The sequence below is a fragment of the Pseudophryne corroboree genome, chromosome 3 (assembly GCF_028390025.1).
Source record: "Pseudophryne corroboree isolate aPseCor3 chromosome 3, aPseCor3.hap2, whole genome shotgun sequence".
NCBI classification, from domain to species: domain Eukaryota; kingdom Metazoa; phylum Chordata; class Amphibia; order Anura; family Myobatrachidae; genus Pseudophryne; species Pseudophryne corroboree.
Window position 1 is genome coordinate 159,886,540 of NC_086446.1, and position 24,277 is coordinate 159,910,816.

General features: G+C 48.2%; 1 protein-coding gene and 1 long non-coding RNA gene across 4 annotated transcripts in view; one reads left to right on the forward strand and one right to left on the reverse strand.

The window, feature by feature from the left end:
- LOC135054993 (uncharacterized) overlaps positions 1-24,277 on the reverse strand; it is an 84,032-nt gene that overhangs the window by 48,867 nt on the left and 10,888 nt on the right. The window contains exon 2 of one of the 2 annotated variants that reach the window (XR_010243610.1): positions 11,380-11,544. This is a non-coding gene — a long non-coding RNA (uncharacterized LOC135054993). Of the gene's footprint in view, positions 1-11,379; positions 11,666-24,277 lie in introns of those variants that run through there. The other variant, XR_010243609.1, reaches the window with a different exon arrangement.
- Positions 20,261-24,277, forward strand: part of LOC135054990 (calcium-binding protein 2-like) — a 145,066-nt gene continuing 141,049 nt past the window's right edge. The window contains exon 1 of one of the 2 annotated variants that reach the window (XM_063958529.1): positions 20,261-21,691. In XM_063958529.1, the coding sequence (XP_063814599.1) occupies positions 21,389-21,691 (303 nt within the window). In that variant the 5' untranslated portion in view covers positions 20,261-21,388. The remainder of the gene's footprint in view (positions 21,692-24,277) is intronic. The other variant, XM_063958527.1, reaches the window with a different exon arrangement.

Consider the following 24,277-nt stretch of genomic DNA (forward strand, 5'->3'; position numbering starts at 1 on the left):
TATGGATGGATAGTATACTTGACGACACAGAGGTAGGTAGAGCAGTGGCCTTCTGTACCGTACTCCTATATATTATATACTGGTGGTCAGCAAAATTATGCACTGTACTCCTACTATATACTACAATGCAGCACAGATATGGAGCGTTTTTCAGGCAGAGAACGTATAATACTGGTGGTCACTGGTCAGCAAAACTCTGCACTGTACTCCTCCTATATAATACTGCTGGTCCCCAGTCCCCACAATAAAGCAGTGTGAGCACAGATATATGCAGCACACTGAGCACAGATATGGAGAACGAATTGACAGAATAGGAGAGGAGTGGGTTAAACCTCAGCTAGTCTGGGAGGCAGGACGGTAAGGCATTATGGGAGTTTATGATTAGCCAATAGGAATGAATGTTGGGGGTAGGTGGAAAGGGTTCTTAAGCCTGGTGAAGGGGCTGGGTCAGCCTCTTCTGCTTTTGTCGTGGTGAGGGTGAGTGCTCTTCCCCCCTTTGTCTCCTTGCTGTGCTGCTTGCCATTGTGAAATATTAGGTTGCTGCTGCTGTGGCAGTGTGCTTTATACTGTGCCTCCTCTGTCCCCATTACCTGGAATTAACTTGCATACCCTCCAACATTGGGGGTCATTCCGAGTTGTTCGCTCTGTATTTTTTTCTCGCAACGGAGCGATTAGTCGCTAATGCGCATGCGCAATGTCCGCAGTGCGACTGCGCCAAGTAAATTTGCTATGCAGTTTGGTATTTTACTCACGGCATTACGAGGTTTTTTCTTCGTTCTGGTGATCGTAATGTGATTGACAGGAAGTGGGTGTTTCTGGGCGGAAACTGACCGTTTTATGGGAGTGTGTGAAAAAACGCTACCGTTTCTGGGAAAAACGCGGGAGTGGCTGGAGAAACGGAGGAGTGTCGACAAGCACTGAACTGATCGCAGATGCTGAGTAAGTCTGGAGCTACTCAGAAACTGCTAAGAAGTGTCTATTCGCAATTCTGCTAATCTTTTGTTCGCAATTTTGATAAGCTAAGATTCACTCCCAGTAGGCGGGGGCTTAGCGTGTGCAAAGCTGCTAAAAGCAGCTTGCGAGCGAACAACTCGGAATGACCCCCATTTTACACAGAAAAATCGGTACAAATCCGAAAAAGGGGCGTGGCCGCGGGTAGGGGGCGTGGCCACGCCCCTTTTCCTATGCTTTCAATGGAAGTTTGGAGAGCCAAAAATCGGTACAGACCAAAAAAAAAAAAAAAAAAGTTACTGTACCTATTAAAAAGGTACAGTTGGAGGGTATGAACTTGTGGCCTGCCATGCCCCGTCCCCGCCGCTCCTCTGGCCCCCCTGCCCGCTATATTGATGCAGCTCCTGCTCGGGAGACGGCGTCCGGTGCCCTGGGCCTGAGCCGGCCGGGGTGCCCGCTGGTGTGAATCCCCCGCCGGCTGCTGCGGCGCGGGGACGCGTGACGCGTGGTCCCTGCGCCCTCCACCGCTGAGAGTCACCGGCGGCTCCCCAGAGAATGAGGGGACTGCTTGTAGGGATGGGGCCAGTGGCTCTTCCACTGGCTGTCCCTTAAGCCAGGCGATTTCCGTGTCGCGGGCACGCGCGCGCGCCCGTGGGGCTGCTGAACTCCCTGGGCGCTCTCCTCGCTCTAGCAGGGGGGGCTCCCGGGGGCCTTTGGTGGATTCGGCACGGGACTGGAGGCGGGGGTCAGCGAGTTCTCCCGATGGAGGGGGCCAGTGGGGCCCGGGGCAGCGCTGTGGCTCGTGGTGCACCGCAGGAGAGAATGGGGGTTCTTAGGGCGGCTAGCGCCGGTCCCAGGCGGGGCCGGCCTGGGCGGCATGAAGACGCGGTTGAAGCCATCCCTGCTTCGGACCCGGGGACCGGGGGGACCACTGGAGCTGCGGCTCCGGATCTCTCCACCATTGCGGCGGCAATGTCGGCCATGACGGCGGCATTTGCGCCATTTTTGTCAACTGTGTCTCCGGGTGGCGTTTCCGTGGTTCCCGCTTTGGTCGACGCGGCCGTTCTCCCAGGTGCTTCTGGCCCCGCCATGGCGCAGTTTCTACAGGCGTGTCGCAGTCTAGCGCTACCCCATCGCCCGCAGGGGTGTCTGCTTTCATTCCCGCCGGGGGGGCTTCGGCTCCTGTGGCGGTTGTCCCTTCTTTTTCAGGTGCGGATCCGGATGGCGATCAGGACGAGGAGCCAGTCGTGGCCGACGTTTCGCCTTCCGTAGGCGGGCCTGCCGGTGAGTGGGACGCCGATACAGTTGCTATGTCGCTGGGGTCCTTTTCTTCCTCGTACGGCAGTACATCAAGTAGATCTTCTTCTTCGTCGTGCCAGTCTGCGGTTAGTAGCACCGCAAAGGCTAGGAAGAGGGCTATCAAGTATGCGCGGCGTGAGGCGCGGCACCTAAACGGTCTCGGGAGAGTAGTAGTAGTTCCCGTCGGGAAAGGAGGAGGCGTAATTTGCCGGGCGTGGTTCGCTGCGAGTGCACGGCAGTCTTGCGAGGGTTGCGTGAGAGTTGCAGGAGGAAGATTAGACGGGGGGAATACGTCAACCTTTTTACGTTGACAGAGGACACCAAGAGGGAAGGTAAGGAAGCGCTTGCGAAGGGCGGTATTGGGGCGGAGGCCTTCTGCTCGTATGACAACTGGTTGGCGGGTTTCTGTGTCTTCGCGGCGTGCTACTTGGAGGATCGCCCTGATGAACACATGAACGTTATCAGGTATATCCACCTCGTGCATGACATACAGCGTCAGTCTAAGGACGATTCGTGGCTGCATTATGACAAGCAATTTCGTCAGAAGCACGACTGCCTGCACATCATTGACTTCGGATGCAAAGATGTGGAGGTATGGCTTCGGGTCACGCGAGCGCAGGATATGAAGATGGTGACTAAGGGGGCGGCTGTGGCGCAGGCCACGGTGGCGAGTCAGTTTCAGCCCGCGGTTGAGGCTCCGCCGCACCGCCCTTGGACCGCGGCCCGTTCTCCGCAGCAGGCGCCGGCGAAGGGGAAGTGTTTCGCATTCAACAATTCCACGTGCCCCCTCTGGCAACGGTGTCGTTTTCGCCACCTTTGCTTACGATGTAACGGATCCCACCCTGCTTCCAATTGCTTCCGCGGGGGGCGACCGGGTGCCAGGGCGGCCGCGGGCCCAGCCGGAAAAACAACGGAGGGGCTTGCCGCTAGTTAGGGCGCCGACCCCGGTTCGTTTGGGGGCCATGCTAAAATGGTCGGGGTGGTACCCAAACACAGACGACGCAAAATTTCTGCGGGAGGGTTTTGCGTTGGGTTTTCGTTTACCAGTGGTGGGGGGAGGTTTTGGTTCGGGCCGCCAGGAACCTGCAGTCTGCTCGGGATTTCCCCGACGTGCTTCGGGAAAAGTTTGAGCAGGAGGTTCGCCTGGGGAGAATGGCGGGCCCCTTTGCGCTGCTGCCTGTCGAGGATTTGATTATTTCCCCGGTGGGGGTCGTGCCCAAAAAGGCTCCGGGTAAGTTCTGGCTCATTCAACATTTGTCTTATCCATCTGGGTCCTCGGTGAACGATGCAATTTTGCCGAAATATTGTTCGGTGGTATATCAGTCCTTTGAGGATGCTTTGGACATGGTTCGGGGCTGTGGCCCCAGGGCCCTCATGGCTAAACTGGATGTTGAATCGGCTTTTCGCTTGCTCCCCTTTGCACCCGGAGTCGTTTCGATTCATGGGTTTCCGCGTCGGGGAGGAATACTTTGTAGACAAGTGTCTGCCTATGGGGTGTTCGGTTTCGTGTGCCTTTTTTGAAAAGTTCAGCACCTTTTTACATTGGTGTGTGGAGTTTTCTTGCAGGGGTAGCGGGATTGCACATTACCTGGATGATTTTTTGTGCGTGGGGCCCGCGGGTTCTCCTCGCTGTGGTTTCCTGCGGTTTTCGCTGCGTGCCTTGTTGGGGCATTTTGGCGTCCCTGTGGCTGAGGACAAGACGGAGGGGCCCCTCTCCTGTTTGTCCATTTTAGGTATCGAGATCGATACGGTCGCGGGGGCTTGCCGGCTGCCTCAGGACAAGGTTGCGAAGCTTCGGGAGTCCATTGCGCAGTGCTCGGAGCGGCGTAAGGTGACGTTGCGGGAGGCTCAATCCCTCCTAGGCCTGTTGAACTTTGCCTGTCGGGTGATTCCCATGGGCCGGGTTTTTTGTCGGAAGTTGGAACGGTCCACGGCTGGGTTGTCCAGGCCGCACCATTTTGTCCGTTTCTCGGCTGAGATTAGGCGGGACCTCGCTATGTGGGTTTCGTTTCTGGCGGATTTCAATGGTGTGCTGATCTGGATGGCCCTGCTCGTTGACAGTTTCGACCTGCAGTTGTTTACGGATGCAGCGGGCTCGTCGGGGTTCGGTTGTTACCTAGACGGGGCTTGGTGCGCGGCCTCATGGCCCGAGTCTTGGTCGTGGGAGGGGCTGACCGGCGACCTGTTGTTGCTGGAGCTTTTTCCCATCATGGTGGACTTGGAGGTTTGGGGAGAGCGCCTTCGCGATCGCAGTATTCTCTTCCGCTGCGATAACTTAGGGGTCGTGCACGCGGTTAACAACCAAAGAGCTAAGGCCCTCCGGGTCATTCGGGTGTTGTCGCGACTCGTGCTGACTTGTATGCGCTGCAATATTCTGTTTAGGGCTCAACACGTCCCCGGGGTTGATAATGGGATCGCCGATGCATTGTCCAGGGGGCAGTGGGATAGGTTCCGTTTGCTGGCCCTGGAGGCTGATTCTCGGCAGGTTTGCCCTGCGCTTCTTATGTTTGGCAGGACATCATGGCGGATTGGAAGGGCTAGCAGAGCTGTCTTTGGCTCTGTCCACTCTCGCTGGATACCGTCGGGCCTGGAAGGAGTGGGAAGACTTTTCCCGTGACCAAGGGCCTAGAGGTAAGAGGGGTCAGAGCTTGTTTCTAGACTTCGTTTGGCAACTCTTCGTAACGGGGAGATCGAGGGCCGTGGTGTCTCGATACCTCGCCGGGATATCCTTTTATTCTAAATTGAAGGGTATGCCGGATTTTACGAAGGGTTTCCTGCTGGCGAGGGCGCTTAGAGGTTGGGCGCGCTCGGCACCGGTCCCTCCTGATGGTCGGCGCCCTATTGATGCGTCCCTGCTTTCTTCCCTCTTGGTGGCAGGGGTGGCGGACTCCCGTTTTGAAGCGCTCCGGTTTCAGCTGGCTTTTTCCATGGCGCGTTCAGGGTTTCTGAGCTGGTTGCGGCTTCTAAGAAGTCCGAGGCCATGATGCGGCGCGCGGACGTTGTCATGGGTCCGTGCTGTGCAGGCTGCGCCGCTCCAAAACTGATCAGATGGGTAGAGGTCATTGGATCTCTTTGGCACCATCGGGTGGTGAGGACTGTTGTCCGGTGGCATTGGCTAGTCGGTATGCGGAGGCCCTTGTCTGAGGGGTCTTGGTTGCTACATTACGATGGGTCGCCATTGACGAAGTACCAATTTACATGGATGATGTGGCGCTGTCTGTCCAGTTTGGGCCTCTCCCCTCGGGACTTTGGTTCACATTCCTTTAGAATCGGGGCCGCCACTTCCGCAGCATCTGCAGGGCGTGCTGTGGACGAAATTAAGGCTTTGGGCCGCTGGAAGTCGGCGGCTTATAAGCGTTACATGCGGCCCGCTGTTGCGTAAGCGAGTTTGTTGCTACTAACATGTTGTTCGTTTACTGCGTTATGTGTTTCAGTTCAGTGTGTTCGTGCTGTTTTGTTTGTCTCCCCTGTCCTCCCTACTCGGATGGCTAGCTACTCGCCACTGCTGGCAGTGGGGGTCTGGAGTGCTTCGCAATTTTTTGCCTGAACTGACGAACTGATTTGGCTTAATTCATTCAATTCGGCTAATTGGCATCTAATTACAAGTTCCTCAGCAGGTTTTTACGTTTCACCTCCAGCCGAGTTATCCTGTGTGTCCCTACACCCCCCACCCTCCAACTCTAACCCCCCCCCCTTCCCTCCCCCTTTTTATTATTTTGCTTTTCCTTTTGTTTCTTTCTGTTGCTTCGATTGGCCTGAAGCTTGTCCAAGAGGAAAGTTATAGTCCTCTATTCAATTTTTCTTTTTGGCAGTTGGTTCCTGTTCTGGGCTGGGTTTGGTTTTACCTCACATATTCACATTTGTTTATCTGTCTTTCCCTTTATAGGTTGGCGGGAGGATGTGTGTGGTGTGTGGGTGATTTGGTCACTCCTATGTTTATTGGGCAGCCGAGTTTCTGGCTGTGGAAGGGGCTCCTTGCTTTGTTGGATCGGATGACGTACGGTGGATAGGTGTTCGGGGTATGCTTTGGCATGACCTGAAAGCGAGGCTTATAGAGCAGGTTCGGCGGTTTGGCATCCCCAAGCTGTTGGTGATTCACTTAGGAGAGAACGACCTGGGTAAGAGGAAGGCAGTGAATCTTCGATTGCCCATTACTCAGGATTTGCAAGTGATTACGGGCGCTTGGCCAGGCTGTAGGCTTATCTGGTCTTGTATAGTGCCGCGGTTGTGTTGGCGTGGAGTGGTGGTTTGTCGGGCAATCAATATGGCTCGCCGGAAAGTGAATGCCACGGTTGCTAAGTTTGTGGTGGCCCATGGCGGTGCGGTAGTTTGGCACCAGCGGATCAAGTTCCGGTACTTCTACTTGTTTGGACCTGATGGGGTGCACTTGACAGGACAGGGACTATCTATATTTCTGGAGGATCTGTTTTCGGTGGTTGGTTCGGTGGGTTAGGGGTATGGTGGCAGTGCGTAGTTTCTGTGGAGCAGAACTTCGCTGTTGGCGGGAAAGAGTGGATTGGAGGTCGTTTGGTGGTTGATTTTTAGGTGCGCTCTCCTTCGCTGACTGGTTTTACATCTGCTGGACCGCCTTCTCGGGTAGCAGCCTCATCACCTTCACGGGTGGGTAGTCAGGATGGAGGTTGAGCGGATACGTATTGTTTGTTGGAAGGTTTACGTCAGTTTTTTATAAGATAGTTTGTTTATGGGATAGGGTTGTTTTAGCCGTTCTTTCTGGCCACCATACTTTACTTTAATTATCCACAGTTAATGGTTCACTTAATAAATAGCTAACATTTTCTGCCAAATTCAAGTCTCCGTGTCTTTATTATAATTAAGTGTTAAGATGTTATGGTTTATGTTTCGGACAATCCTCAGACTATATGAAGTTTAGGAGAACGAATTGACAGAATAGGAGAGGAGTGGGTTAAACCTCAGCTAGTCTGGGAGGCAGGACGGTAAGGCATTATGGGAGTTTATGATTAGCCAATAGGAATGAATGTTGGGGGTAGGTGGAAAGGGTTCTTAAGCCTGGTGAAGGGGCTGGGTCAGCCTCTTCTGCTTTTGTCGTCCCACCCTCCCGCACTACTGGTGGTGTTTGTTTTATGCTGTTGCGTTGGCTATTTTCGTGATGTGGGTTGTCACGGTTTGGTGGTGGCGGGAAAGAACGGCAAGTTAACATTTGTTGTATTAAAGAGTGGATTGGAGGTCGTTTGGTGGTTGATTTTTAGATGTGCTCTCCTTCGCTGACTGGTTTTACATCTGCTGGACCGCCTTCTCGGGTGGCAGCCTCATCACCTTCATGGGTGGGTAGTCAGGATGGAGGTTGAGCGGATACCTATTGTTTGTTGGAAGGTCAGTTTTTTAAAAGATAGTTTGTTTATGGGATAGGGTTGTTTTAGCTGTTCTTTCTGGCCACCATACTTTAGTTTAATTATCCACAGTTAATGGTTCACTTAAAAAAATAGCTAACATTTTCTGCCAAATTCAAGTCTCCGTGTCTTTATTTATTATAATTAAGTGTTAAGATGTTATGGTTTATGTTACGGACAATCCTCAGACTATATGAGGTTTAATGGAGCGTTTTTCAGGCAGACAACGTGTACTGGTGGTCACTGGTCAGCAAAACTCTGCACTGTACTCCTCCTATATAATACTGCTGGTCCCCAGTCCCCACAATAAAGCAGTGAGCACAGATATATGCAGCACACTGAGCACAGATATGGAGCGTTTTTCAGGCAGACAACGTATACTGGTGGTCACTGGTCAGCAAAACTCTGCACTGTACTCCTCCTATATAATACTGCTGGTCCCCAGTCCCCACAATAAAGCAGTGTGAGCACAGATATATGCAGCACACTGAGCACAGATATGGAGCGTTTTTCAGGCAGACAACGTATAATACTGGTGGTCACTGGTCAGCAAAACTCTGCACTGTACTCCTCCTATAATACTGCTGGTCCCCAGAATAAAGATATGCAGCCCCCTCAAACAAAGTGAGAGGACGCCAGCCACGTCCTCTCACTATCATTTCCAATGCACGAGTGAAAAATGGCGGCGACGCGCGGCTTCTTATATAGAATCCGAATCTCGCGAGAATCCGACAGCGGGATGATGACGTTCGGGCGCGCTCGGGTTAACCGAGCCATACAGGAGAATCCGAGTATGCCTCGGACCCGTGTAAAATGGGTGAAGTTCGGGGGGGGGGGTTCGGTTTCCGAGGAACCGAACCCGCTCATCTCTAGTATTAATACATTCTGGCGGTGTGTGTGTGTGTGTGTGTGTGTGTGTTTATGATGGGGACCCCACAGTGACAAACCATCTGAGAATAACCTCAAACTTTTCCATCAGAATACCACACTGTACAATACAAAAGCATAGGAATGCTATCACTATCACCATTCCTCCAGTTCCTCCTCGCTTGGATTAGTTTACACAGCTCCCAAATGCTGGGGCAATTCAATAGTCTGCCATGTTCCCCTGCAATGTCTGGCTGCACACATGACCGCTTATTAGGGTAAACAATCTTCATTTTCTCGCACACATCTAAATTGGGCAATGATACATTGCTGCGACATGCCTTCCCGACTGTTGCAAATTGCCCCCTCTGACTCCTAATAGTCTCTTCTTGTTAAAAAATACCAAAATAAAAATATAAGAGTACACATATTTGACATTGCTGTACTCAGGAGAACTAGATAAATACATTTTAGGGAATTCTCCAGGATTGTTCTGACGGAATACATATGTAATTCCGGCGGGCGGAATGCCGGCTGTCAGTATCCCTACAGTGGCATCCTGCCTGCCAGAATGCCGGGGGGTGCGCATCAAGTGATGGTACCACGAGTGTGACTCGGCTGTCGGCATTGTCGGCTGTCGGGATTCCGGCAATGGTATCCTCACTGTTGGGATCCCAACAGCCAGCAAAATGATTGCCTCCCGTTCTGTCTATAGCAAGGTAACTATGGGGGGAAAACAACCCACTTATTTTTTCTGATTCTTGTTTCCTTTTTTTCTATTATTTAATGGTCTTTACAAAAAAAGTTTTGATATTTTACCAAAATAAACAGCTATTGTTAAATTATTCTTTATTAAAATAATCTAGAATTGAAAACCATGGATATATGCCTCGTTATACATATACAAACATAGGGCAGGTTCAAAGTACCCATGATCTCACTTGGTGGGTGGAAAAGAGCAACTGAATGCAGCAATGGCTCTCTTTTAGTCTGCTTTCAGCCTTTCACACCCTACTGAGATGCGTGGACAGGCCAGGGGGTGATTGCAGCCATATCCCAAGTAGGCTGACTGAAGGGTGCAGGTCCATGCCTCACAGACTGTGGTCAGCTGTTCAATTAATGATTAATATTACTAAATATTTCTCAGGTGCAAGAAAGGGAGCGGTTATTCTAAACAAGAAATAGAAAAAAAATCCCCCAGCACACCAAAAAGTAACAGCAATAAGATTTTAACGTGAGATGATAAAAAAATTCAGAGATCTTAGTTGCATATATTTTAAAAGACATGTTTAAGTCACCAGGCCGCGTAAAGGCTTCTCTGATACTGGAGGGACCAGCATTTGGATGGAATGCTGGTTCTTGTAGTGCCATTTGGAGGATCTAGGGGTGACTCAAGATGAGTTGGCTCTCAATTTAGATATATTATTGTATGCGCTGTTATCATGTAGCATAACAGTAAGCAATTAAATGACCACCAGTATTATAGAAGCCTTGACGTAGCTTAACCATATCTTTGAAAATATACGCAGCTAAGATCTATCACTCTGATTGTCAAGAATCCAGACAGCAATGAACAGAGCAATTGAAGTTCAATGTAGTAAATAATAATAAAGGTTTAGAATGAGCCATCAGGGTAGCAGACCAGCCCCCTAGGGAATTGGCAGGCTGGGTCAGCTGGTGTCCCCTTTTGACCAGCGCCACTGGTGAGAGCCATCCTGGTCAACTCCTAGCTACGGCCCTACTAACATATACAGTAACATGTCACGCACACACTAACAGACAGAGCTAGCCCTGGTCATAGCCCATATAGACGAATGACTAGGGTGCTATTGCTCATAGGGGGCATACAGCAGGCACGGTTACTTGCCCCCACGATGCCTAGCACAAATTACCAGAAGAACACACCAGCAGGCACCACCTCTCAGTAGCGGTGTTATGGTCAGTGTTTTTTCAGCACCGCTCACCGGTCAATGAAGAAAAGGACAGAGCAGAGGAACCGACGATAGAACACATTTATTTATTAACAGTTTCTTATATAGCGCAGCATATTCCGTTGCGCTTTACAACCACATCACCCCTCCCAGCAATATGGCCACATCTGCCGTAGCCACCAGTGAGGAAAGGGGGCACCAGCTAAAATCTTGCCTAGGATGCCTAGGGCACCAAATTGTCCAGGGCGGCTCTAGCTAACATACATATATATTTAGAGGAGCGCAGCATTAAAACATGTTTGCTGATGCACACAATTAAATACATGCCTTTACAATAACATAGATGCATGTGCGTGTCATGCAACACTTACATAACTACTTAGTGACATACTTAAGTAAGCTGACCATATTATCCCTTTAACCTGGGACACTCATAAATTACACAGGTTCGGTGGCTGGCTGACTACAAGCCTGAATTTCACCTGATTTTAAGCAGCCACAGAACCTGTGTAATTCATGAGTGTCCCAGGTTAAAGGGATAATATGGTCAGCCTAGTTTAGGAATAGCAACACTGTCACACTTCCACTGATATACATAGATTTTTCCCATGACCACAGTAATAGAAATACAAGGGTACACATGGCAGACATTTGCACATGGTGTCCGGAGAGACATACTTCATGCTTACTCCATACTATTATGAATGCACATAAAACAGACATCATTGCAGGGACAGTCAGTTGCATACATACACAATGCTTGCACACAAACAGGTAGGTTACCCAGTTTACCATGTGAACCCATTCAGTTTACAAGAAATGAACAGATAGATAAGTAAAAATAAGTACTGTAGTGGCACGATGCTCAGAGAACCGTGCAGAGCACCTGACTGCTATAGGAGCCAGAAATAATACAGCAATGTTATAATTAGAGGCAGTATAAGACAATGCAAGGCACTTACCAGTCACCTCAAACGGCCAATTTCCCTTCAGCTTGCGTCTTCTCTGCAAGTCACTTTTGGCTGCTTCTTACACTCATATTGTTAATATACTTCCTGTGGGTTTTTGCCTTGAGACCGCGCCCGAGAGCAGACGAGTGACAGGATATTCAAGGGGCTGAGGTACATCTATTTACAGAGACAACGGAGGATGAACAAGAGCAGATACTGTTCAGGAACAAGATACATCAATAACATGCCATAGTTTTATCATTTCAGCTCAAAGACACAGGGCGGTCATAACCAAAGAGGAAGAATGGATTACTGGTGCACAAATACTTATAGCGCCTGATTCAGAGGTGCTGCAGCTGCTCTAGCACCTGTTGCTTGAATCACGGCTGCAATAATATGCAAATGCCCTCCCTTGTGTACCAAATTGCACCTGATTGTGCAAGCTCTGAGATTCAGGGCCTACAGCCCCGTACACACGGGGGAGATGTGTGCTGAGCAATCTAGCACTGACCGCTTAGCACACCTCTCCCCCGCTCTGCACTCAGCGCGATGTGTGCTGAGCGAGGGGGGAGGGAAGGGGGGGATGCTCATTTCACCCAGATGCATACAAAATCTAGAGCCGGCGATAGCGAAGCGCGGGACCTAGTCAGATAGCTTAGAATTAAAGCATGGATCTCTCCGTGTGTACCCCCCTTACTTCAGATCTGATTGCAGCGGCAAAATCCAGAGGCGTATCTAGAGTATGGCGAGCAGGGTACTTGCCCTGGGCGCCGTGATAGGTCTGTCAGAGGGGGGCGCAGCCGGCCAGGGGAGTGTAACCTGTGGCGTGTCCATACTGGACATTCCACCTGAATTACTAATACCCCTTCCAGACTGACAAATATTTCCCGGGTTATTGCACATGAACGTGCATCAACCCCGGAAATTGCTCAGTGTGAAAGGATACAGGAACAATATCCCCGACAGGTCTCGACTTGGGTTGAATCCGGAATCGACCCGGGATGCAGTGTAGTGTGAATGGGCCCTACCCGGTATTCAGTACACGGGACTGTTAAAAGGCCTCTCATTGCAGCTTTCTTGAGCTCAGAAAAGATGATGTCATTATCCAGAGCCCGGGAAAGCGGAGGAGAAGCCCTGGAAGCGGAGGAGACAGGCAATATGGTGACCTGGACAGATAAAGAGATCAGAGAGCTGCTCAGCATAAGGGGTGAGGAGGAAATAAAGAGACAGATCACAGGCACAGTGAAGGATGCTATTGTTTATAAGAACATTGCAAAGCTGCTTGAAGCAAGAGGAATTATCCCTACACAACAGCAAGTTGTTAATACAATGAAGACTCTGAAAAAGCAGTTCTTGAAGGTGCTTTCCTATTGTGACCTCATCTATGTGAGCCAGAAAAATGTAAATTTCTAATGACATACATATGTATTTGCAGGGATTTCCCAGTATCAGTGTAAACGAGGCTGTCCCGGGTCGATCCCAGGTCTAAGTGCAGTGTGAAAGGGGTCATTCCCGGGTTGTGTCTCAGGATGCGTCCAGGAACACATTCCCGGTTGTTACCCGGCTCTGTCAGTCTGAAAGGGGTATAAATGAGAGCTCTAACAGCCTCCCACTGATCTGCCCCCACCTCTGATCTGTGCTGTCCAGGAGTGGGCGGGGAGTGTGGGACTGGGAAGCCACGCCCGCAATGTCTTTGCTGGGCCTATAGAAGTAGGTAAGGGCCACTGGAGCCAGCAACAGTAGATGGGCAGGATGTCCGCACCCCGCAGACTTTTTTTCTTTACATTTCTACTTTATCAGCAGTTTGCGCTGCCGGGGTCCTGGCACCACGGGTCCTGGCAGGAGGAGGGGGATGCAGTAGTCTTGCGGGTTGACATCTCAGTGTGAGGGAGCGGCAGTGCTGCCACTGACCGCTGGTCGGGGATGCTTGCTGATTGGGCTTTCAGAAGCAGCTGCCAGGTCGCACCACCCAGCCCTTTCCTTTCCTCTCCTCATTGTTGGCTCCAACTCTTCAAACTGCTGTGGAAGTATGCTGCTGCGGATCCCTACTACCGCTCCTCCTCCACAGCGTCCACCATACTGGGAGACTTGAGCATAACAAAGCTGTGTTGTTGCACTATTACTACCTGGCAATTATATACAAGATATTACAACATACTAATCAGCAAATTATGCTACACTAACCAACTAATATTGATGTGAAGTCCAGTTTGACTAAAAAAGCAGGTGGCATTAAAGCCGTTGGAACACCACCATTAGCGCTAACAACTTGCAAAAAACTGCATGATGCTAATAAGCATTAGACTAACCAAATAATAGATTTTGGGAACTTTGCTTGATTTAGGCCCATTGATTCTTATAACGCCGATACTTGGAATTATATGCCAGTGTAATTTTTATGGACTCTTGTTTATATTGGCCGGTATTTGTGATGTGATTTTTATTGGAATCAACCAATGAATTAATTTTTAATTGTGTAAAAATAAAAACTATTTTTTTTTTTCAAAGAAGCGCTGTTTTTTGTGTGTTTATATTGTCTGTATCCTAAAGGGTTGAGTGAGTACCCCTTTTCAAACAGCTGCTGGAAAATCTATGTTTTTTTAAATATTTATTTACTTATGTTTTAATTTAAGTGAAAAAACTTAACTGAAGCTATAAGCACCGAGTCTTATTTATTTTTGGAACGTAGAAGCAGTCTGCGGATCCCAATCCTCTACAGCAGGCCTGTCCAACCTGCGGCCCTCCAGCTGTTGTGAAACTACATATCCCAGCATGCCCTGCCACATTTTTAGCATTTCCTGACAGCAAAACTGTGGCAGGGCATGCTGGGAATTGTAGTTTCACAACAGCTGGAGGGCCGCAGGTTGGACAAGCCTGCTCTACAGCATCCGCTATGCTTGGCTGTGACTGGAAGACTTCAGCAATCAGCAGCACCGCAGTTCCTTACGTAGAAGTTTGGTAATCTTACTCTGCTCCCTCTCTTTAGCCCTACTGTATGGCCCTGCTACCTCTCTCTCTCTCTCTGTCCCTAAGGTCCCTGCTACTTCACTCTGTCCCTGCTGTATGTTCCTACTACCTCTCTCTGTCCCTGTTGCCTCTCTCTCTCTGTCCCTATGTCCTACCTGCCTCTCTCTCTCCCTACGTCCCTGCTGCCTCTCTCTTTCTCTCTCTGTCCCTGCTGCCTCTCTCTCTGTCCCTTTGTCCCTGCAGCCTCTCTCCCTACTGCCTCTCTCCCCACTGCCTCTCTCCCTCTGCCCCTACATCCCTGCTGCCTCTCTCCCTCTGTCCCTACTACCTCTGTCCCTACATCCCTGCTGCCTCTCTCCCTCTGTCCCTACATCCCTGCTGCCTCTGTCCCTACGTCTCTGCTGCATCTCACCCTCTGTCCCTACATCCCTGCTGCGTCTCTCTGTCCCTATGTCCCTGCTGCCTTGCTCTGTCTCTACATCCCTGGTGCCTCTGTCCCTGCTGCCCCTCTCTCTGTCTCGATATAACATGTGCAGAGAGAGTTAGATTTGGGTGTGTTGTGTTCAAACTAAAATGTAAATTGCAGTGTAGGAATAAAGCAGTATTATTTACTCTGCACAGGAACAATATAACCCACTCAAATTTAACTCTCTCTGCACATGTTACATCTGCCCCACCTGCAATGCAACATGGTTTTGCACGTTAGCCAACAAATTTGCTGCTGCGATTAGATCTGAATTACCTCCACAGTCTTTTCGCATCTGTATGCTGTGCACAGGTGGTTCTTGACACTCCACTATCGGCGCACAAAAAAAATGGCATTTGCACTTTCCCCGTCTGAACATGGCCTCTATGAAAGCAGTTTTGCTTCTGAGAACGCAGCCGTTTTTCACTGACACACCCTAGAGACTGATATTTTTCTGTTCCCTTCAGACCACTTCCAAGTCATTGGCCAGGAACGCTAATATCTTACCTCTCCATTTCTGATCACATCTGAGCCGTATGTAACAGAACCTTTGGGCCTGATTCATGTTTGTTAATAAATCAAATTATCAAGGAACTGGGCAAAACCATGTTGCACTGCAGGTGGGGCAGATGTAACATGTGCAGAGAGAATTAGATTTGGGTTGGGTGTGTTCAAACTGAAATCTAAATTGCAGTGTGAAAATAAAGCAGCCAGTATTTACCCTGCACAGAAACAATATAACCCATCCAAATGTAACTCTCTCTACACATGTTATATCTGCCCCACCTGCATTGTAGCATGGTTTTGCCCAGTTGCTTGATCATTTGCTTTACTTATAAATAGAGATGAGCGGGTTCGGTTCATCAAGATACGAACCCCCCCGAACTTCACCTATTTTACACGGTTCCGAGGCAGCCTTGGATCTTCCCGCCTTGCTCGGTTAACCCGAGCGCGCCCGAACGTCATCATCCCGCTGTCGGATTCTGGCGAGATTCGTATTCTATATAAGGAGCCGCGCGTCGCCGCCATTTTCACTGGTGCATTGGAGATTATAGCGAGAGGACGTGGCTGCGGTCTCTCAGTTTCTGTGTTCAGTGTGCTACAAATATCTGTACTCAGTGTGCTGCAAATATCTACGTTCTCTGCCTGAAAAACGCTCCATATCTGTGCTGCATTGTAGTATATAGTAGGAGGACAGTGCAGAATTTTGCTGACCACCAGTATATATATAGCAGTACGGTACAGTAGTCCATTGCTCTACCTCTGTGTTGTCAAGTATACTATCCATCCATACCTGTGCTGCATTTTAGTTGTGCGCAGTATATAGTAGGACGACAGTGCAGAATTTTGCTGACCACCAGTATATATATAGCAGTACGGTACAGTAGTCCATTGCTCTACCTCTGTGTCATCAAGTATACTATCCATCCATACCTGTGCTGCATTGTAGTTGTGCACAGTATACAGTAGGAGGACAGTGCAGAATTTTGCTGACCACCAGTATATATATATAGCAGTATGGTACAGTAGTCCATTGCTCTACCTCTGTGTCATCAAGTATACTATCCATCCATATCTGTGCTGCATTGTAGTTGTACGCAGTATATAGTAGGAGGACAGTGCAGAATTTTGCTGACCACCAGTATATATATAGCAGTACGGTACATTAGTCCATTGCTCTACCTCTTTGTCGTCAAGTATACTATCCATCCATACCTGTGCTGCATTGTAGTTGTGCGCAGTATATAGTAGACGGACAGTGCAGAATTTTGCTGACCACCAGTATATATATAGCAGTACGGTACAGTAGTCCATTGCTCTACCTCTGTGTCGTCAAGTATGCTATCCATCCATACCTGTGCTGCATTTTAGTTGTGCGCAGTATACTGTATAGTAGGAGGACAGTGCAGCATTTTGCTGAGCACCAGTATATATATAGCAGTACGGTAAAGTAGTCCATTGCTCTACCTCTGTGTCGTCAAGTATACTATCCATCCATACTTGTGCTGCATTTTAGTTGTGCGCAGTACATAGTAGGAGGACAGTGCAGAATTTTGCTGACCACCAGTATATATATAGCAGTACGATACAGTAGTCCATTGCTCTACCTCTGTGTCGTCAAGTATACTATCCATCCATACCTGTGCTGCATTTTAGTTGTGCGCAGTATATAGTAGGAGGACAATGCAGAATTTTGCTGACCACCAGTATATATATAGCAGTACGGTACAGTAGTCCATTGCTCTACCTCTGTGTCGTCAAGTATACTATCCATCCATACCTGTGCTGCATTGTAGTTGTGCGCAGTATATAGTAGGAGGACAGTGCAGAATTTTGCTGACCACCAGTATATATATAGCAGTACGGTACAGTAGTCCATTGCTCTACCTCTGTGTCGTCAAGTATACTATCCATCCATACCTGTGCTGCATTGTAGTTGTGCGCAGTATATAGTAGGAGGACAGTGAAGAATTTTGCTGACCACCAGTATATATATAGCAGTACGGTACAGTAGTCCATTGCTCTACCTCTGTGTCGTCAAGTATACTATACATCCATACCTGTGCTGCATTGTAGTTGTGCGCAGTATATAGTAGGAGGACAGTGCAGAATTTTGCTGACCACCAGTATATATATAGCAGTACAGTACAGTAGGCCATTGCTATTGATATATTACTGGCATATAATTCCACACATTAAACAATGGAGAACAAAAATGTGGAGGGTAAAATAGGGAAAGATCAAGATCCACTTCCACCTCGTGCTGAAGCTGCTGCCACTAGTCATGGCCGAGACGATGAAATGCCATCAACGTCGTCTGCCAAGGCCGATGCCCAATGTCATAGTAGAGAGCATGTAAAATCCAAAAAACAAAAGTTCAGTAAAATGACCCAAAAATCAAAATGAAAAGCGTCTGATGAGAAGCGTAAACTTGCCAATATGCCATTTACGACACGGAGTTGCAAGGAACGGCTGAGGCCCTGGCCTATGTTCATGGATAGTGGTTCAGATTCACATGAGGATGGAAGCACTCATCCTCTCGCTAGAAAAATTAAAAGACTTAAGCTGGCAAAAGCACAGCAAAGAACTGTGCGTTCTTCTAAATCACAAATCCTCAAAGAGAGTCCTGTCTGACACTGCAGTGCCACTCCTAGATGGGCTAGGTGTTTGTGTCGGCCACTTGGGTCGCTTAGCTTAGCCATCCAGCGACCTTGGTGCACCTCTTTTTTTCTTTGCATCATGTGCTGTTTTGGGACTATTTTTTGAAGTGCCATCCTGTCTGACACTGCAGTGCCACTCCTAGATGGGCCAGGTGTTTGTGTCGGCCACTTGGGTCGCTTAGCTTAGCCATCCAGCGACCTTGGTGTACCTCTTTTTTTCTTTGCATCATGTGCTGTTTGGGGACTATTTTTTGAAGTGCCATCCTGTCTGACACTGCAATGCCACTCCTAGATGGGCCAGGTGTTTGTGTTGGCCACTTGGGTCGCTTAGCTTAGTTATCCAGCGACCTCGGTGCAAATTTTAGGACTAAAAATAATATTGTAAGGTGTGAGGTGTTCAGAATAGACTGGAAATGAGTGAAAATTATGGTTAGTGAGGTTAATAATACTATGGGATCAAAATGACCCCCAAATTCTATGATTTAAGCTGTTTTTGAGGGTTTTTTAAAAAAAAAACACCCGAATCCGTCAAAAAATTTTCAGGCAGGTTTTGCCAAAACGCGTCCGAATCCAAAACACGGCCGCGGAACCGAATCCAAAACCCGAAAAATTACCGGTGCACATCACTACTTATAAACAATCAGGCCCTTTGTGTGAACACTCAGGGTAATGCATGCACCGTCTCTGTTTCCATATGTTTAAGGGCAGAATTAAGTATTGCTAAAATACAGAATGCAGGAGCTATAGCAGCAGCCGTCCCCATAGTTTTCTGTGGCGGCGGTATTTAACAATATATTGCAATAAATAAACCAACTCTACAGTTTAAAAGGTGAATACAAAGAAATAAATGTCTATTTATAATGTTTCCTAAAACACTAGTAATCTAGTAGGTTGCATGCACATGGCAAATACATAAGACGCAGTAATCATCACAATCTCTGCTCAGTAATGTCTTCTAAAGTCAAATATGTTAAAGGAGCCTACCGAGGACTGTCTGCCATGGATTACTTATGGCCAGTCTGAGAGATTATTAGCAAGCGTTGTTTATTCATTCAGTAGCACACGTTTATACAGGAGAAACACTGGAGGTGATGCACCAGTGAGCTACAGTATGGCAGTAAATTGCCCATATGTACTAGGGTCAATATGAATTGCTGGTGCACAGGATCCGGCCGACATAATACCGATGCTGGGATCATTATGATGGAAACACCGACAGGGGTGAGTGTGGGGTGTTCTCCCATCTCCCCTACCCCTCAACCCTAACTCTGTGTTCCCGCAGCCTAACCCTAACCTTCCCCCTTAGTGCCTGACCCTAACCACTCCTCTGGAGGTGCCTAAACCTGTCCCCATACCCCCTTCCCCTGCCATAAACCTAATCTGCCGACAACACTTAAGCGGTGGCCTCCTGGCCCTGTCGGAGTTTCGGCGTCAGGATTCTAAAGGGTATTGGGATTCTGGCATTGGGATTTCAATTGCCGGGGTACCAACATCCGGCATTCTGACCACATCCCAAACTACTAGGCGGCCAGTATGTTGGCTTTCATTTAGGGTTGCACTATCATCCCTTTAATAATAGATTGTAAGCTTGAAAGCAGGGCATTCCTACCTCTGACTGTTTGTTATTACCCAGTTTTGTCTTATCATTGTGTCCAGTTGTAAAGCGCAACTGAATTTTCTGCGCTATGTAACTGTTAATAAATAAATACATTAATAAATAAATAAATATTAAGGGACATATATGAATTACACAGGTTGACTAAAACCAGGTGAAATGGACACTTGAAGTCAGCCAGCCACAGAACCTGTGTCATTCATAGGTGTCCTTTTTATTAAAGGGATGATCCAGCAACCCTAATTACATTACTTGCTAAAATACTCAAAGCAAAATGCAAATGACAGCTCAATCAGTGGCAGCAATACATATTTATATAAATTCATGGGACTGTATATGTTTGCAGTTCAGAGAAAACAAAAATGAAATGACTATGAAAGCAGTATGAAGGTTTGCATAAGCATTGCAGGAACAGCAGCTCGGCTGAGGGGTGCAGGCATATATGCAGGTAAAGAAGACAATCCTGTGGTTGTGGCTGTAAGGAGTACTGCCATGGATTATTACACTTTAGTACAACAGTAGTATAAAAACAAGCATATCAGAACACAGACTTGGTATACTGCACAGAATGCCCTGAGTGAGTTCCTCTCAGTGAAAGATACGACTGCAATGGGCTAAGGAACACATGCATTGGAGAAGTGAAAATAAAACCAAACACCATTTCCCTCTGATGGCTCCAGGGTGCTGCTATTTTATGCTGACGGTAGATCCATAATTATGATAAAGCAGCTAGCTCTCTGGGTACAGGCAGTGGGAGACTTGAGGCATGATTCAGACGATTGACGCAGTTGCATTCACAACTCAGTTTTCGCACACAGCGGATCTGTGAAATATGCTAATGAAGCTGACTCGCCAACGACACACCATAGGACCACACTATCGTAGGCTCAGACACGTCACTGAAATGGTCACGATACGCCTGCGTTTTTGCAGCCCACCCCCTTCCACAAACGGTCCCTGTCACTGACTTTGCAGATAGATCCGGTCAGTGTCCTCTGTCACAGATCAATCGCCGAGCATGCGCTGTGTGACTCTGATGCACAACTGAAATGAAAACCGCTCAACTGCGCAAATATTGGCATTGCGTCCACCTCTGAATCAGATCTGTGGTTACTATGATAAAAGCGTTTGAACATAAATGGGTATTTTATTGGAAATGATGGTGTTTTAACTGAATATTTCATATATGCACTGATCATTGGAGTTACAGTCTAAGGGAAAATGCAGGCACATGCAGGTTTAATGTGACTAAAAGGCAAAAACAGGTTGGTTGTGCCTTTGAAATGATTGCTACTTTAAGACATCGGAGAGACTCGCTGGGAACTCGCCAGTGTCTGTATCGCTCAGGCTGTTACATTTCCCCTTAAATTTGCAAACAGCACTAACGGGTAATCCTTAATTAACATTCAGAAAGGTCCTGCAACTAACTATTAGGCTTAATTTGATTCCAGGCCAAAAATGGACAAGAACGTCTTCATGGCAGGATAGCTGGCACAGAGCTAATATTTTATAATTTTTTGAGCATGGAAACTCAACCTAACGTGATAACTGTGATACAATTCTAACACCTAGTAATATGTAATACACATGTATGTAAAAAGGCTATAAATCATTTGTAGTGCAAAATCTCTGTGTTACGTATAGTGAATGCAAGGTACAGGTCACATGACCCACCTCTAATCCCTTTAAACTCTTTACTGTAGCTCAGAACAAGTTGATGTTATTAGATTACTGTTAATCCCCTGTTTGCTCTACTGCTCTGAACAACGCTCAATCCCAGGAAGCCACTGACAGTCCAGCTAAGACCATCTTATGTCTCACAGCACCGGAGCCAAGACATGCAGCACCCCAGAAAGAGACGTGGCCAAAAGCCACACTGGGGCAAGGAGCAAAGCTGGAGGAGAGGCTGGTGGCAAGAAAGGAACAGCAGTAGGCCACGAAGGAGACCGCAAGAGCCTGGGGGGAGGAAGCCATGAGAGAAAGAGCCATCACCATGGTCATGATGAAGGACACTACTCCAGTGGCAAAGGGCACAATAAGGGTAAAAGGGTGAGCGACACCCAGAGTATCACAACCAAGACTTACTCTCCTTTCCTAAATGCACTTTTCAGCAAGGTAGGTGGCCACGTAGGCAAGCAGGGTGACTCAATATTTGTATCTAGCTAACTGGGCAAAAATGTCTATATCTTGCATTACCAGGGGGCAATGTGTAACTTTAGGGCAACAATTATTATATTCTGAAGGAGATGTATCAAACCTAAAAGGAGAAAAGTTACCCACTATAGTAACCAATCAGTTTCTACTGTCATTTATAAAACTGTGCCAGATAAATGACAGCTAGTAGCTGATTCATTGTTATGGGCAACTCCTCCACTTTATCTCTCTTATCCCCCTCTATATTATACTGATTACGTGACTATTAGAGTAATAGTACTTAGATAATTAGGTAACAGCGTGCACCATCTGTGTGAGACAGCTATCAAGTGGGTGCTCTCGTTAAATAACTGAGAACTAATTAATACATGTTGCATGACAGTAAAAATCTTTTACAAACATGCAACAGTACTAATGTTCTGAGCCTCTCTGCTTCCGCAAATGCGTCTAAGGGTTCGACACGCACATTGATAGAGGCATGACCACATCCCAGTGCTTGGACCTAGCCCTGGAAAATCAATCTGCATTTACTTTAACTGTACTTCCAGTCTAACTAGAAACGCACATATGTACTATAAAACATCAGGTCAAAGCTGCTTACTATAACTTCATTTCTCTAACGTCCTAGTGGATGCTGGGAACTCCGTAAGGACCATGGGGAATAGCGGGCTCCGAAGGAGGCTGGGCACTCTAGAAAGATCTTAGACTACCTGGTGTGCACTGGCTCCTCCCACTATGACCCTCCTCCAAGCCTCAGTTAGATTTCGTGCCCGGCCGAGGTTGGATGCACACTAGGGGCTCTCCTGAGCTCTTAGAAAGTTATAGTCTTAGAATTTGTTCTTTTCAGTGAGACCTGCTGGCAACAGGCTCACTGCAGCGAGGGACTAAGGGGAGAAGAAGCGAACTCGCCTGCTTGCAGCCGGATTGGGCTTCTTAGGCTACTGGACACCATTAGCTCCAGAGGGATCGACCGCAGGCCCAGCCTTGATGTTCGGTCCCGGAGCCGCGCCGCCGTCCCCCTTACAGAGCCAGAAGCAAGAAGATGGTCCGGAAAATCGGCGGTATGAAGACTCAGTCTTCACCAAGGTAGCGCACAGCACTGCAGCTGTGCGCCATTGCTCCTCTCACACACTTCATACTCCGGTCACTGAGGGTGCAGGGCGCTGGGGGGGGGCGCCCTGAGGCAGCAATAAAAACACCTTGGCTGGCAAAAATACCTCAATATATAGCCCCAGGGGCTATATATGAGGTAAATACCCCTGCCAGAAGTCCATAAAAAACGGGAGAATAGGCCGCGAAAAAGGGGCGGAGCCTATCTCCTCAGCACACTGGCGCCATTTTCCCTCACAGCTCCGTTGGAGGGAAGCTCCCTGGCTCTCCCCTGCAGTCTACAAGGGTTAAAAAAAGAGAGAGGGGGCACTAAATTTAGGCGCAGTATACATTATATATATAGATATAAAGCTATAGGGGACATAACTCAGTTAGTCCCTGCAGTATATAGCGCTCTGGTGTGTGCTGGCATACTCTCACTCTGTCCCCCCAAAGGGCTTTTGTGGGTCCTGTCCTCGTTTAGAGCATTCCCTGTGTGTCTGCGGTGTGTCGGTACGGCTGTGTCGACATGTTGAATGAGGAGGCTTATATGGTGACGGAACAGAGGCCGATATATGTGATGTCGCCCCCTGTGGGGCCGACACCAGAGTGGATAGAGAGGTAAAAGGTATTAACCGACAGTGTCAACTCCCTACATAAAAGGGTGGATGACGTAACAGCTGTGGGACAGCCGGCTTCGCAGCCCGCGCCTGCCCAGACGTCTCAAAGGCCATCAGGGGCTCAAAAACGCCCGCTCTCTCAGATGGCAGACACAGATGTCGACACAGAGTCTGACTCCAGTGTCGACAAGGTGGAGACATATACACAATCCAATCCGTGACTTGATCCCGGCAATAAAAAATGTGTTATACATTTCTGACTTTAACCTCTATAAATGGGTTTTAGGTTTGGGGAGAAAAAACAGGCAGTGTTTTGTTCCCCCATCAGATGAATAATTGAAGTGTGTGAAAAGCGTGGGTTCCCCCGTTAAGAAACTGGTAATTTATAAAAAGTTACTGATGGCGTACCCTTTCCCGCCAGGAGGATAAGTTACGCTGGGAGATATCCCCTAGGGTGGATAAGGCGCTCACACGTTTGTCAAAAAAGGTGGCACTGCCGTCTTAGGATACGGCCACTTTAATAGGTACCTGTTGATAAAAACTGAGACCTGCAGATAGTGCTGCTGCAGCGTGGTTGGTGACCCTGTCAAACAGGGATAATAGTTGGCAAACATAAAAACATATTAAAGACGTTGTCTTATATATGGGGGATGCACAGAGGGATATTTTGCCGGCTGGCATCCAAAATAAATGTAATGTCCATTCTGTCAGGAGGGTATTAGAGACCTGTCACTGGACAGGTGATGCTGACTTAAAAAGCGCATAGAGAGCCTTATAAGAGTGAGGAATTATTTGGGGATGGTCTTTGGGACCTCGTATCCACAGCAACTGCTGGGAA